This window comes from Canis lupus, chromosome 35 (genome assembly GCF_048164855.1).
Source record: "Canis lupus baileyi chromosome 35, mCanLup2.hap1, whole genome shotgun sequence".
NCBI classification, from domain to species: Eukaryota; Metazoa; Chordata; class Mammalia; order Carnivora; family Canidae; genus Canis; species Canis lupus.
The window spans coordinates 8,243,011-8,257,613 of record NC_132872.1 but is presented as its reverse complement, the minus strand read 5'-3'; the positions used below and the strand labels follow the sequence as shown (position 1 = coordinate 8,257,613).

At 39.7% G+C, this 14,603-nt stretch overlaps 1 protein-coding gene across 2 annotated transcripts in view; it reads left to right on the top strand.

Moving 5' to 3' along the window:
- Nucleotides 1-14,247, top strand: part of POGLUT1 (protein O-glucosyltransferase 1) — a 32,819-nt gene extending 18,572 nt beyond the window's left edge. Inside the window, exons 8-13 of one of the 2 annotated variants that reach the window (XM_072812422.1) lie at nt 3,272-3,331; nt 5,203-5,302; nt 7,118-7,176; nt 8,204-8,371; nt 11,159-11,215; nt 11,682-14,247. In XM_072812422.1, the coding sequence (XP_072668523.1) occupies nt 3,272-3,331; nt 5,203-5,302; nt 7,118-7,176; nt 8,204-8,371; nt 11,159-11,215; nt 11,682-11,838 (601 nt within the window). In that variant the 3' untranslated portion in view covers nt 11,839-14,247. The remainder of the gene's footprint in view (nt 1-3,271; nt 3,332-5,202; nt 5,303-7,117; nt 7,177-8,203; nt 8,372-11,158; nt 11,216-11,681) is intronic. The other variant, XM_072812423.1, reaches the window with a different exon arrangement.
- Nucleotides 14,248-14,603: the final 356 nt, after the last annotated feature.

The window sequence follows — 14,603 nt, the reverse complement described above, 5'->3', positions numbered from 1 at the left end:
GCCTGCTTCTCCCTCTGCCTGTGTCTCTGCCTCTCTCTCTCTCTCTCTCTCTCTGTGACTATCATAAATAAATAAAAATTTAAAATAAATAAATAAATAAATTCAGCTTATGTACCCTTGGTCTGAATACTTAAATGATTTGCGTCCATCCATGCCTCTTTAGAGATGTTAATTGTGATCACCTGGTCATAGTGTTACCATTCCTCCACTGTGTAGTTACTTACTGTTCTCTGCACCACCACCCATTCTGCCTTCTAAACTACTAAGCAATTTTTAGGGAGATAGATTATGTTTTAAAATCTAAGTTTATAAGAACATATTTTTCTTTTGATACCATCCCATCTTATTCTTCAGTTGAATTTATTTAATGGAGTGCCTGGGCAGCTCAGTAGGTTAAGTATATACCTTCAGCTCAGATCATGATCTCAGGGTCCTGGAATCGAGCTCCTTGCTCAGTGGGGAGTCTGTTTCTCCCTCTCCCTCTGCCCCCTCCTCTGCTTCTGGTCTCTTTCTGTTTCTTAAATAAATAAAATCTTAAAAAGAAAAAGTATGATAACAGAATTACAATTTTATTGTTTAGAGCCCTCCATTCAGAAGCTCTAGCCATGTAATTTCATTTAATTTGAAACTTTAATAATCTGCTTGTTTATCTGCATTGAAACCTGCCTTCTATTTTTCTAATCTTTTGGGAGTTTGTCCCCACTGACTTATTTTTTACTCTGTAGAAGAATTCAGTGTTTCTGTTGATTTAAAGATTTTGGTCTTTACTGTCACAGGGTAGTGATAAAAGAGGTCTGAGTCAGCACTAGCATGTTACTTTTAGCACTTGCATAGGGAAAAAAGTCCTAACATAGGTCTTTTGAGGGGCAAGTAAGTAGATAGAAAGAATGAGGGAGAGGGAAAACAGAGATGGTACAAGTCTGTGAATATTAAATAGAGCTTTCCCAGGGACCAAGGACATTGATACTCAAAATTGTAAATTTATACTTTTTTTATAGGTAGTTTGGCAATATATATCAAAATATAAAATGTGTATATCTTTGACTCAGCCATTTCATTTCACTTCTAGAATTTATCCCAAAGAGTTAATTAGACAAGTATGTAAAGATGTGTACGTGAAGATGTTCATGACTGTGTTGTTTCTTAAAGCAGGAAGTTGGAAACTTTTTAAAAGCCAATGAATAAGTAACGAAGTAAATTATGACATGGCTGCAAAATTCAATATTGTACATGAATGTGAAGTTCAGGTAGTATAAGGCTTAAAAACAGGTATTCTGGGCAAACTGCTTAGCCTCTCTGTAAACTCAACAGTAAAGTAGGGTTAATAAAACCCACTTAAAGAGGTTGTATCATATATATATGATCCCTGTTATATAGAGCAAGGTTTGACATTTTGGACTGGGACATTCTTTGTTGTACGGAGCTTGTCCTTGGTCTTAATGTCACTAAATGCCAGTAGCCATCCACCAGTAGTGACAATGAAAAATGTCTATAGTCATGGCCAAATGTCTTCTAGGAAAAAGGGGCAAAATCAACACCAGTTGAGAACCACAGACATGGAGAGATGATTGGAAGGAAATTCTTCATGGAAACGTTAAATTGCTAAAAGTGGTTGTCTACAGATTGGGAAAGTTCCAGATGATTTTTTTTCTACTTTTACTTTATGCTTCTCCCTTAGAATTTTTTTTTATTTTTTTTTATTTTTTTTATTTTTTTTTTTAAAGATTTTATTTATTTATTCATAGAGACAGAGAGAGAGGCAGAGACACAGGCAGAGGGAGAAGCAGGCATCATACAGAGAGCCTGACGTGGGACTCGATCCAGGGTCTCCAGGATCACGCCCTGGGCTGCAGGCGGCGCTAAACCGCTGCGCCACCGGGGCTGCCCTAGAATTTTTTATAATGAGGATATATCATTCTTTATATTAAAAAAAATTACAACCCCATAAAACAAAAATAAACTGGGGTTATGGTGTGTTTCTATTTTGGTCAAAGGGAGTGTAGGACACAATGACAAAGAGTTCTGGTCTTGGACTGGGGAGTCTGATAAAGATGATCCATGAAGAAAGAGTTCTAAGACAGGCCAGGAAAATGAACAGTGCTCTCAGCTGAGAGAAAATGAGTGATGGTCATCTCTACCTAAAAACTTTATTATATCCTAAGTCACTCCATTATGGTAAATAGCCTACCAATCTCTCATTAACTCCAGTTCAGCCCTTCCCCTCCTTTTTCAAAGGAAGACACTGTGCAACTTCTGTGCAAGGTTCCTACAAAGGAAGTTAAAAATGATGCATCTGTCAGCTAGCAGTTTCAGCAAGGAAAGCTGGTCATGGAAATGTATACTGAGACCTCAGTTTCAGGGACTTTGGTGGAGCACTTAGTACAGTCTCAAGAATATCAGGGTGCTTTGCAATATCAGACAAATGTCTGGTGATACTGCCTGTGTATCCAAAACACGAAGTCAAGGAGTGATTTGTTTTCTTCCCCTTAAATCAATTTCTGATTTTTTCTGCAGTTCTCTTTGCCTGTTAAATTTATCGGTAGCAGCACTCTACTTAAAGTAGAGAAGAAATCTTCATTGTATTGCATTTAACAGCTCTAAACATGTCATTTAGAGCTTGGGAAATTTTAAAAAAGATTTTATTTATTTATTTAGAGAGTGCACATGTGCATGCTTGTGCCTGAGCAGGAGGAGAGGGAGAGAATCTCAAGCAGACTCCCCGCTGAGCAAGGAGCCTGATGTGGGGCTCAGTCTCAGGATCCTGAGATCATGACCTGAGCTGAAATCAGGAGTCAGATGCTCAACTGACTGAGCTACACAAGTGCCCTGGGAACTTTTCTTTCAGTATTGTTAACTTATTAATGGAGCTATGGATTGTAGATAATTGGCTAGCATCTCCGGAGTGAAGTAACAACAAAAGGGAATATAATGTCTTTGAGGGCTTTTTCTTTGAGAGCCTGGGGCAGACTTATTTAAAAATGTAAAGCTCCGAACTAATCTTCAGAAATGGTTAAAACACGGGACGCCTGGGTGGCTCAGTGGTTGAGCATCTGCTTTTTTGGCTCAGGGTGTGATCCTGGAGACTCAGGATCGAGTCCCACGTCGGGCTCCCTGCATGGAGCCTGCTTCTCCCTCTGCTTGTGTCTCTGCCTCTCTGTGTGTGTGTGTCTCATGAATAAACAAAGTCTTAAAAAAAAAAAAAGAAATGGTTAAAACATATCCTCATATAGTTAAGAGAAAAATATAGAAACTAATTGAAATCTGTTTCTAGGTCAGCAGCACAGTGGCCATGGAAAAAGAAAAATTCTACAGCATATTTCCGAGGATCAAGGTGACTGTATTTTCTGATATTTTACAAGATATTTGTAAGATATAAGTAATTTTGAGTGTGTGACAAACTGTAGTTCAAGGAGAAAGCTAGAAGAACTAAAGCAAATGTGGAATCATAGAATTTTAAACTAGAGAAGAACTCAGATTATTTGCCCAAATCACTTTTTTCTTTTTTCTTTTTTTAAGAGAGCGAGAGCATGTGCATGTGAGCAGGGGAGGGGGTGCAGACGGAGAGAGAGAGAGAATCTTAAGAAGGCTCCACACCCAGCACAGAGCCTGACTCAGGGCTTGACTTAAAACCCTGAGATCATGACCTGAGCTGAAATCGAGAGTGGAACACTTAACTGTTTGAGCCACCCAGGCACCCTTCACCCAAATCACTCTTAATTGAGCCGGAACTGAAAGAAGTAAAGTTCATTCATCTAGTCCTTCAACAGGTATTTACAGAGTGCCATGAGCGTATTAGGCATTGAGTATATGTTGAAGAGAACAGCTGAGTTGTCCTTTTGCCTTAAAGATGCAGTTTTCTGCAGGGAGCTTCTGACCTGGCCCTATGCTAGTCACTCTGCTAGTTAACGGCAGAGCAGGAACCATCACCAGATATCCTGATTGCCCTTCCTTCCTTCCTTCCTTCCTTCCTTCCTTCCTTCCTTCCTTCCTTTCTTCCTTTCTTCCTCTCTCTCTCTCTTTCTTAAAGATTTTATTCATTTATTTGAGAGAGAGAGAGAGTGAGAACAAGTGGAGGGAGGTGGGGAGGGCAGAGGGAGAAGGAGGAGAAGCAGATTCTCCACTGACCAGGGAGCCTGATGCAGGGCTCAATTCCAGGACCCCAAGATCATAACCTGAGCTGAAGGCAGACCCTTACCTGGCACCTCTGACTGCCTTTTTCATGAGGCCATTTGGCTGCCAAATAGTGGTGGAGAGCAGAGACTGAGACTGCTGGAAACGGAAAGGGGAGAAAGGGAGGAAGAGGGAGAGGGAAATGTTGGGCAAGAACCCTCTCCATGTTGCTTAGACCCACATCCCATGTGCCAAGAACAGTACTTAGCATGCAGATACATGACTAATATCTGCTGTACAGATGAACAAAAGAGGGAGAAGGGTTTTATCATTTTCCTAGTCAGTCCTTGCACACCCTCTACTTGGGCAGTGAACTTGAGAATGCAGATGGGCCCAGCAGCCACTGCTTACTGGTCCTTATCAATGTCTCTGATTCTCAGATCTTGGGATCACAGCTTCTTAACCTGGGACCCGTGTGTGGACTTGAAGAGTTCTAGGATTTCCTATAAAATATGTGGGGATATGGACACTCTTCTGGAGAGTGGTCCACAGAGGGTCCAGGGCCCCTCAAATGTCAAGACCATCTGCTACTTGGACCATAACTAGGACTTTTTTCTACATATAATCTTCAGGTTTTTAAGCCTTTTAGTTTTTTTTTAATTTAAATATCATACTAGACTGTATAGAACACAGACAACAAAGGTCGTGTAGCTATTTTGGTGAGGCATGGTGCTTACCTAGTCACACAGCTATGAGTACTAGTGATTATAGAGGCTACATGAACCCTGCTAACAGGGAACTCATTCCCTGGAATATGCCTGTAGTGCCCAGAACAACATAATTTTAAAGATTAGATGCAAGCAAAAAAGGGCCCAATACTCTCCGTCCCTGAAAGGTAAAGTAGGGAACAGCCAGGAACACCTATATGCTGCAGAGCCCAGTACACCCTTTCTCTGCTGTTAAAATAACCAATAAGTTATCTGTCTATGTGTACAGTCATTGCATTGATCCGATTACTGCTTACCTTTCAGAGATTGGGAACAGTATTATGGTGTAGGATACCTTGTTTTATATCACATGTTTCTTTTATAGGACAAGTCCAGAACGAGATCCTCTCATTCTTCTATCTCGGAAAAATCCAAAACTTGTTGACGCAGAATACACCAAAAACCAAGCCTGGAAATCTATGAAAGTAATCACCAATTGTCTGAATAGAGAATCATAGCAGGGAACATTCCTACTCAAAGAAATTGCCACCTGGGTAGAATTCCAGATTAGGTTCTCTCTCAGCAGTAGAGGAATGTAGAGAAAGTTCCACAAACTAGTATTAGCATATTTGTAAATTATTATTTTTCAAATTCACGTTGCTCTTCTGGGCCATATTATGAGTAGTAGTTTTTAACCACTTTGAAGGTTTAAGCCAGAGGAACCAACTTTTTATGGAAAGGGCCAGATGGTAAATATTTTAGGCCTTGTGGATTGTATGGTCTTGTTGTAGTTATTTATCTCTGCTGTCACAGGGTGAAAGCAGCTGCAGAATATATATAAATGAATGAACCTGGATATATTCTAGTAAATCTTTTTCTACAGCACGGAAATTTGAATTTCATGTAATTTTCACATGTCATAAATATTCTTCCTTAGGTAGTTTCAAGGACTAGAAACATAAAATATTCTTAGCTTATAGGTTGTATAGGTTGTATACAGAAACAAGCAGTGGGCCACAGCATTTGGCCTCTGGGCTGTAATTTGCCAGCCCCTGGTTTAAACTATTAGTTCTCAACCCTGACTATACAATCTAATCCGAGAGCTTAAAAACATCAATCAAATGAATCAGAGTCTCTGGGGGTGTCCAGGCATCTTCATTTGTTTAAAAACAGGGGTTTACATTTCAAAACTAATAAGGCACATGAAACTGAAATATTATAACTCAATGCCAGGACTAAGGTTTAGGTGAACAGGTAGAACCAGGTCAGAAGGAGGAATTGGGATTCAGAGAGGTGAATTGTAGGGTGAAGCCAGCAATGACTGGCTCCTTCAGGTTGGAGTTCATCTCTGTTCTCTTAACCTCTGTGACTTCCTGCTTTATTCAAAGAACTTTAAGCCTTAAAAGTCCTCATTTGAAATTTCCATATACTATATGGGGATAATAAGGAAAAAAATTTTAAACTTCTGGGAAAACTAAGCATATCTGAGATGTATTATTTGATACTTTTAATCAAACAGGAGCAAATGAAATTTTAAGAAATTTTGTTAAAAAATAAAAATATGAAAAAACGTATCCATTCAGCACAGCCTCTACTGTGGGAAGCTGGGAAAGCAAGTAAGACTTGTTTCCCTCACTAAGACGTTTATAGCTGGAATATAGATGGAGGCTGGGAAGGGGGGGGAGGCGGGGCCTCAAACTCAAATGCCCCTGAGGGCCACAGGAGTGATCAAGAGAGAATGCTAGAGGTCCAGTGATGGCTGCCAAGGGACTGGGAGTCCAGTTTACCAGATCTTCTTTTTTCTTTTTATGAGAAAAGTTGGAAATCTGGATTTTTGTAAGAAATATCTTACCACCTATGAGTGTTGGCAATGGTTTGAATTTTTATTTCTAAGTACTTTGCATCCCCAACAAAATCGTGTGTGGGTTACACCTCTAAGCCCACCAGCCACCTTGTATGTATAACTTACACAGAGTGAAACATGCTGTAAGTTAGGACCTCTAACTACAGAGAAGGATCCATGTAGCTCTGAGAGCTTTAACCTCTAAAATCAGACAGGCCCTGAGTTAAAACCCTTGCTCCTCTACTTAGGCACACATGACCTTGAGCAAGGGCCCTCCAGCTTTTTAAGGCCATGACTCCTTCATCTATAAAATGAGATAATAATGTCTCTGGATGTGTTTATTCAGGGCACTGAGATGAGGTCATGTTGATGGAATGCTTAACAATGCTTGCTGCAGTGAGTGGTCTTCAATCAATACGACCACTCTCAATACTAATAACATTCTTTTTGCTTGAAGGATACCTTGGGGAAGCCAGCTGCTAAGGATGTTCATCTTGTGGATCACTGCAAATACAAGTAAGACTTCCAGGACTCCTGACTCTTGGTTTCCCTGTTGCATTTGGAGTAGCTTCACTTTGGGGGAGAACTTCAATACTAGGACCCAGGTGGGGTTTATCAAAGTCCTGTTCCTTCATTTGGTTGTTGTTTACTGAGACTATGCTATGTGCACGAGGCTCTCACCTGAGTTCTGTGGGAACTGTATGTAGGACAATGATAATAATGGTCCCAGCCTCCATAGACCTTGCTGCTAGTAAGCAGAGTGGTGGGACTCCCTCTCTCCAACACCCCATCCAGCCAAGAGGTGAAGTTAGATGAAGTATGTATCAAGTTAGTAAGGGTTTACATTTCAAAACGAATAAGGTATATGTAACTGAAATATTATAATTCAATGTCAGGACTAAGGATTAGATGAGCAGGTAAAACCAGGTTAGCAGGAGGAAGTGGGGGAATTAAGGTGAATGCTGATTACACTGCACAGTGGGAAGTATAGGGTAGAAACAACTCTAGCTGGAGATGGGGGTACATGAGAAATGCTGAAAAGAAAATGTTCTAAGATAGCTTTTTTCCAGAGAGTATTTCTTTGAAGGTTGATGATGTGTATACCTGGTTCTTTTCTTCCAACTTGGGAAAAAGAGGGAACAGGGAACAGCGGAGGCTTTCAGTGGGGTACCTTATGGGAAAAACAAGGTTTTGGGGAGCCATGACTCATTAAAGAGATTAAGCCCAGGAAATCTTGTACAAAAGCCCTAAGATACTGTCTCCATCTGAGTCTTAACATGTCTGTCTAGCACCCAGCTCATGGCTATCTGGGTCTGTCTAGAGAGAGAATCCTCCTTGCTCCCCTCGCCCTGACATTACCTAAAACAGGTAATAGGCCCTGGAAACCCGCAGGGACATGTGGATGTGTCTTAGAAAGCTGAAAATAGAAAGGGAGGGAGAGGAATCATAAAAAGAGAGAAGAGGAGGAGGGAATAAAAAGAAAAAAAGATCATATTTGTGGCAGACGTATAGTATCAAGTGTATTTTGCTCTTTCTTTCCCAGGTATCTATTTAATTTTCGAGGTGTAGCTGCAAGCTTCCGGTTCAAACACCTCTTCCTGTGTGGTTCACTTGTTTTCCATGTTGGTGATGAGTGGTTGGAATTCTTCTATCCACAACTGAAGCCATGGGTCCACTACATCCCAGTCAAAACAGATCTCTCCAATGTCCAGTGAGTGGCTCTCCTCCAAGCAGAGTGCCTAATGATGCCCACAATCTGCCTCTCAGGCCCCGGCCATGTAGGACATTTACAACTGGTGACTTTTTCTCTTGAAAGATTTTTTTTCTTACTTGGTTCGCATATAGTGCCGCTATTCAACTAGGCTATACGTGAGATTTAATTTGAAAAAGTGCTCTAATGCTACTTTGAAATGTAACATTCAGACAGTATGCAGTGGAAAAGCTCTTATCTCTCAAAGACTAAAGATAGGGATGTTAGGTGCTGTTATATTGTCAAAGAGACTTTCAGATACAATGTGAGAACTGACACCACTGAAGTGGAGACTAATTTTCTCACGTGATGGGAGGAGCTAAGAAGAGATAGGGCAAGGGGCCAGGAATAGGGCAAGGGGCCAGGAATGCGAGCCCCATGCCCTCTTCTAGGGGCAAGAGCAAGAGACAGAAGGGAAACTTCATCACTATTGATTTTTTATGTGTTTCATTGAATATTTCTCTATTCTCTCAAGTATGTTCCAAATCTATAAACAGATTGCCTTTAGACTATGTATGAGCTTTTGTTATTGATATTGTTGTTGTTTTGGCCCTGTGAGGACTCTAATATCTTTGCTTTAAAAAAGAAATAATCTGGGGCACCTGCATGGCTCAGTGGTTGAGCGTCTGCCTTCAACTCAGGTCATGATCCCTGGGTCCTGGAATCAAGTCCTGCATCAGGCTCCCTGAAGGAAGCCTGCTTCTCTCTCTGCCTGTGTCTCTGCCTCCCTCTGTGTCTTTCATGAATAAATAAATAAAATCTTAAAAAATATAAAAAAGAAGGGGGATCCCTGGGTGGTGTAGTGGTTTAGCGCCTGCCTTTGGCCCAGGGCGCGATCCTGGAGACCCAGGATCGAATCCCATATCGGGCTCCTGGTGCATGGAGCCTGCTTCTCCCTCTGCCTGTGTCTCTGCGCCTCTCTCTCTCTGTGTGACTATCATAAATAAATAAAAATTAAAAAAAAATAAAATAAAAAAGAAGGAATCCATTATCTACCTATCTAGAGATTAACCATAGATCTTGGTCTATAGTCTTTCTTTTTTTTTTTTTTTTTTCCAAATTTAGGGAACTGTTTCTATTTTTATTTTTAATTATTTAAATTTTGTTAGTTACCATACAGTGCAATATTGGTTTCTGGAGTAGAATTCAGTGATTCAGCAGTTACATATAACACCCAGTGCTTATCACAAGGCCCTCTCCAATAACTATCACCCATCTAGCCCATCTCCTACCCACTTCCCTCCATCAGCTCTCAGTTTGTTCTCTGTCATTAAGAGTCACATATGGCTTGTTTCCCGCACTCCTTTTTTACTTTTCCCCCTTCTGATATGTTCATCTGTTTTCTTTCTTAAATTCCACAAATGAGTGAGATCGTATGGTTTTTGTCTTTCTCTGACTTATTTCACTTTAGCATAATACACTCTAGTTCCATCCACATAGTTACAGATGGCAAGATTTAATTCTTTTTGATGGCTGAATAATATTTCATTGTATATACACAACACATCTTTATCCATTTGTCATTTGATGGACATTTGGGCCCTCTCCATAGTTTGGCTATCGTTGATAATGCTGCTATTAACATTAGGTTGCATGTACCCCTTCAAATCTGTATTTTTGTATCCTTTGGGTAAATATCTAGTAGTGCAATTGTTGGATTATAGAGTAGTTCTATTTTTAGCTTTTTTTTTTTTAAGATTTTATTTATTTCTTCATGAGAGACAGAGAGAGAGGCAGAGACATAGGCAGAGGGAGAAGCAGGCTTCCCACAGGGAGCCCAATGTGGCACTCGATCCCAGACCCCAGGATCATGCCCCAAGCCAAAGGCAGACACTCAACTGCTGAGCCACTCAGGTGTCCCCTATTTTTAGCTTTTTGAGGAACCCTCATAGTGTTTTCTAGAGTGGCTATACCAGTTTACATTCCTACCAATAGTGCAAGAAGTTTCCCCTGTCTCCGCATCCTCACCAACACCTGTTTTTTGTTGTGTTGTTATTTATCCATTCTTACAAGTGTGCGATGGTATCTCATCATGGTTTTGATAGGATTTCCTTGATGATGAATGATGTTAAACATCTTTGCATGTCTCTGTTAGCCATTTGGAATTCTTTGGAAAAGTGTCTGCTCATGTCTTCTGCCCATTTCTTAATTGGATTATTTGAGGGGGGGATGTTGAGTTTGGAGTTCTTTTGGATACTAACCCTTTATCAGATCATTTGCAAATAACTTTTCCCATTCTGTAAACTGCCTTTTAGTTTTGTTGATGGTTTCCTTTGCTGTGCAGAAGCTTTTTATCTTGATGACGACGTCCCAGTAGTTCATTTTTGCTTTTGTTTCCCTTGCATCCAGCAATGTGTCTAATAAGTTGCTACAGCCAAGGTCAAAGAGGTTGCTGCCTGTGTTCTCCTCTAGGATTTTCTGTCTCACATTTAGGTCTTTCCTCCATTTTGAATTTATTTTTGTGTATGGTGTAGGAAGTGGTCCAATTTCATTCTTCTGATGTGGCTGTCCAGTTTTCCCAATACCATTTGTTAAAGAGACTGTCTTTTTTTCATTGGATATTCTTTCCTGCTTTGTTGAGGATTAATTGACCATATAGTTGTGGGTTCATTTCTGGGTTCTCTATTCTGCTCCATTGATCTACTTGTCTGTTCTTGTGCCAGTATATATATGTGTATACACATATATATAGTCTTTTTTTCTTAGCTTGGTCTATATTTTAAAGTCTAATAATTATTTCAATTTTAGGGAGTTGTTGCATTTTGTAAAAGCAAATGATGATGTGGCTCAAGAAATTGCTGAAAGGTAAGTTCTGTTCATTTTTCCTTTTTTTATTTTACTTTAGCATCCCCAATTTGCGCTCTAGCTGAAGGTATATGAATATTGTTATCATGGTGATCCTCACTATACAGAGATAATCAGAATTAAAGCTGTTCTGGAGGAAAACACACATTCGCATATGTCCCAAGCCCATCCTTTATAGAAATAGACTGAAATTTTTGAGGTAATTAAACAAGTACAGAATTTCCAAGCATTCGCTCCTTATACGTTTGTTTTTAAGAAAAAAGATATTAAGTTTATAAGTTGTATTGCTAAGTGCATGTATGTGGATAGGCTGACTATAAGCTTGGCTCTGATAATCAAAAGAATTCATATAAAGCATAAGAATTCTGTACAGTGCTTAGCACAAAGTAAGCTATTACAATCACATGTAAGCTATTAGTATTATAAAATGCTGTGCTTTAAATGTTCTTGTTAATTTTGTCTCTAGGGGAAGCCAGTTTATTAGGAACCACTTGCAGATGGAAGACGTCACCTGTTACTGGGAGAGCCTGTTGACAGAATATTCTAAATTCCTGTCCTATAATGTAACAAGAAGGAAAGGCTATGATCAGATTATTCCGAAAATTTTGAAAACTGAACTCTAGTAATCATCATCAGACCACAGTTCTCTCTGGCAGCAGCTCTCAGATAGCCTGTGGTGAGAAGCTTACCATGAATGTGGCACGATACCTTGAATACTTTTATCAAGCCAAATACCTGGTTTTCCTTATCATGCTGCACCCAGAGCAACTCTCTAGAACGATCCAAAATGTGTATAATACAGACCTGAAGCAGCTCAAAGCTTTGGCTGAATAAGGACCAGAAATCATAAGATGTGGGTTTTGAACCCAGTTCTTTTTATTTTCTTAAGACCAATCACAGCTTGTGCCTCAGACCATCCATACATGTATGTCCATCACTGTGAAATTAACTGTGTCTATGGGATGGTACTTTGTCCCATTATTTGGAGCAGAAAATTGGTCATTTGGAACTAGTACAATTCATCACCACAATTCTTTTTTTTTTTTTTCATCACCACAATTCTGCAGTTATTCTAGGTTTTATCTCTGTCACTATATTTTAATGTAGGAAGCCCTATAGGGTTTGTGAAAAATTCTTGGGGATCATTTCCTGAAAGGTCTAAGGAAGCAGTAGTTGTGCCATGCAGTGATGTGGCCGTTCCCTTTTGTAAAAGCATAAGCTTTTTGGTACTCAGGAGGTTTCTATAATGCCACATAGAAAGGGACCAGTTGCATGAATAATTATTGCAACTGGATTTCAAGTTCCCCTTTTGTGCCTTCACACACTTGTTTTTATGGTCTCTATTTAAAAACAAAACCAAAACCTCTTAATAAATTTAGGAAGTAGTCTTCACTCTTCAAAGGAACTGTGCATAAAACACCAACCAGTTCTTCCTTACTCCTTGCACACCCTTAATATTTTTCCTCTTTAAATTGGCAGTAGTCCATAGCTTCCAGAGTGTGTGGTGACCTCAAGGAGTCTTCACCTCTGAAATGTTACATTGGGAGCTTAGACATCCAGCTTGAGGATGGAGAAGATACTTCAGTGCAAATCCATGTTGGAGTACCTTCTTTCCACTTTCCATTTTTTGAAAAACACATTTGGATAGTAGCTTAATTGCTCAGGATGCTCCCCTAACACAGTCAAAAATAAAGAAAAAATATTAAATGAAAACCCATAGAGTCAGAGGACTCAGAATCAATTTCATTCCTTAGGCCCAACTTTCCCACACTGAAATCAACTCTTCTACTTTGCTTCTTAAAGAACCATTCAGTATTAGTTGGTTTCAAAATTAGTAAATGTGAGTGAGGTTCAGTCATATAAGATCAGGGATTTTATTCCATTAGTGAGAAATGTATTTGGTTTTTTAAACTTCCTTCCACAAAATTTTAAGGACAGTCGTAGAGGAGTTGGATATCCTTGGTAAGATCATTGCATAGAATAAGGCAGACATTGAAAGTTAGATGTTTCTATGTATTAAAAATTCATGGGGACCATGTCTTTAGGTGCTAGAAGTCTAGCGATAAGCAATCTGGATTTCTGAGTTGTACTGTAGTTTTGCCTTGTCAGTATGAGGCCCCAGTAATGTTATCTTTCTCTCCATGTTTTAATTTTCCTGTCACTAGACTAGAAACAGAATTTTCTGTCCTTTGGATTAGGAGCTGAAACTGCATTTCCCTGGGAATTTCCCATTTTGCTTCAAGTTCCAGCTCAGGTATCCCATCTCTGAACCTTTTCTTTCATTCCTCTATGCAGGTAGGAGCTATCATAAATAACTTTGCTCATTCCTGAGTTATATAACATCTCATTGCACCACAAGTATTTGACTATTTCTGGTACTGTTCTGTGGGCTTCTTGACGTGTGGGAATCATGTTTTACTCATCTTGATGTCTCTATTATCCAGTACAGTGCCTCGCACAGAGTAGATACAAAGAATTATTGGGAGAATGGGTGGGTAGGTGGATGGGTGGATGGGTGGTTGGATGGATGGATGGATGGAGGCAGTTGACTTAACTAGATCCTATTTACAGATAGACTAGCCTAGCCGTTGGCTCCTAAGGGGGACTGGACAAGACTCTAAGAGTTGGATCAATGCAGATTCTTACCTGCTCTTTGAATAGTCAATAAGGCTATCTTTGTATTTAAATTCAGGAAATGTTATTCGGATTTTATACTTATGTGTTTACCTCAGTGTAGGTGGTATGAGGATGGTGTGTAACTATGAAAAATGTATGTTTTTGAAAATAATTTTTATCCCTGTAACTTTTGAAGGTTGTTGTTTGTTGTTAACACTGGCTAGGTCCTGCGGTGCCTGAGTGACTCAGTCATCTGAGCATCTGATTCTTGGTTTCGGCTCAGGTCACCACCTCAGGGTCATGATCATCGAGCTCTGCACTCAGTGTTGAGTCTGCTTGAGATTCTCTGCCTGCCCCTCTCCCTCTACCCCCTCCCCCAAGTAAGTAAATAAATAAAATCTTTAAAAACAAAAAAACACTAGCTAGGTCCTACACTTACCTTTCCTCCTTAGAGCACTAAAGGTCATACTTTTCTTAGAAAAAAAAAAGAATAGTTTATTTGAATGAAGTAGGATACATGGGTAAGACAAGTAATGCCTTTCCTTTCTTTATCTGGAGAATATCCTCTGTGTGATGTCACCAGTATCCAACCTTATTCTACTGTGGTAGTCAGGTTCTCCTAATTGCCAAGAACAGAAACTTCTAACTAGTTTACTCAAAAGAACTTACTAGAAGCAGATGAAGGCATCTCAAAGAACCTTGACAAATTTCCTAGCAGTTAGAGGGATAGAAATAAGGGCAACTCCAGGAACTTCAACAAGAATTTTGGACC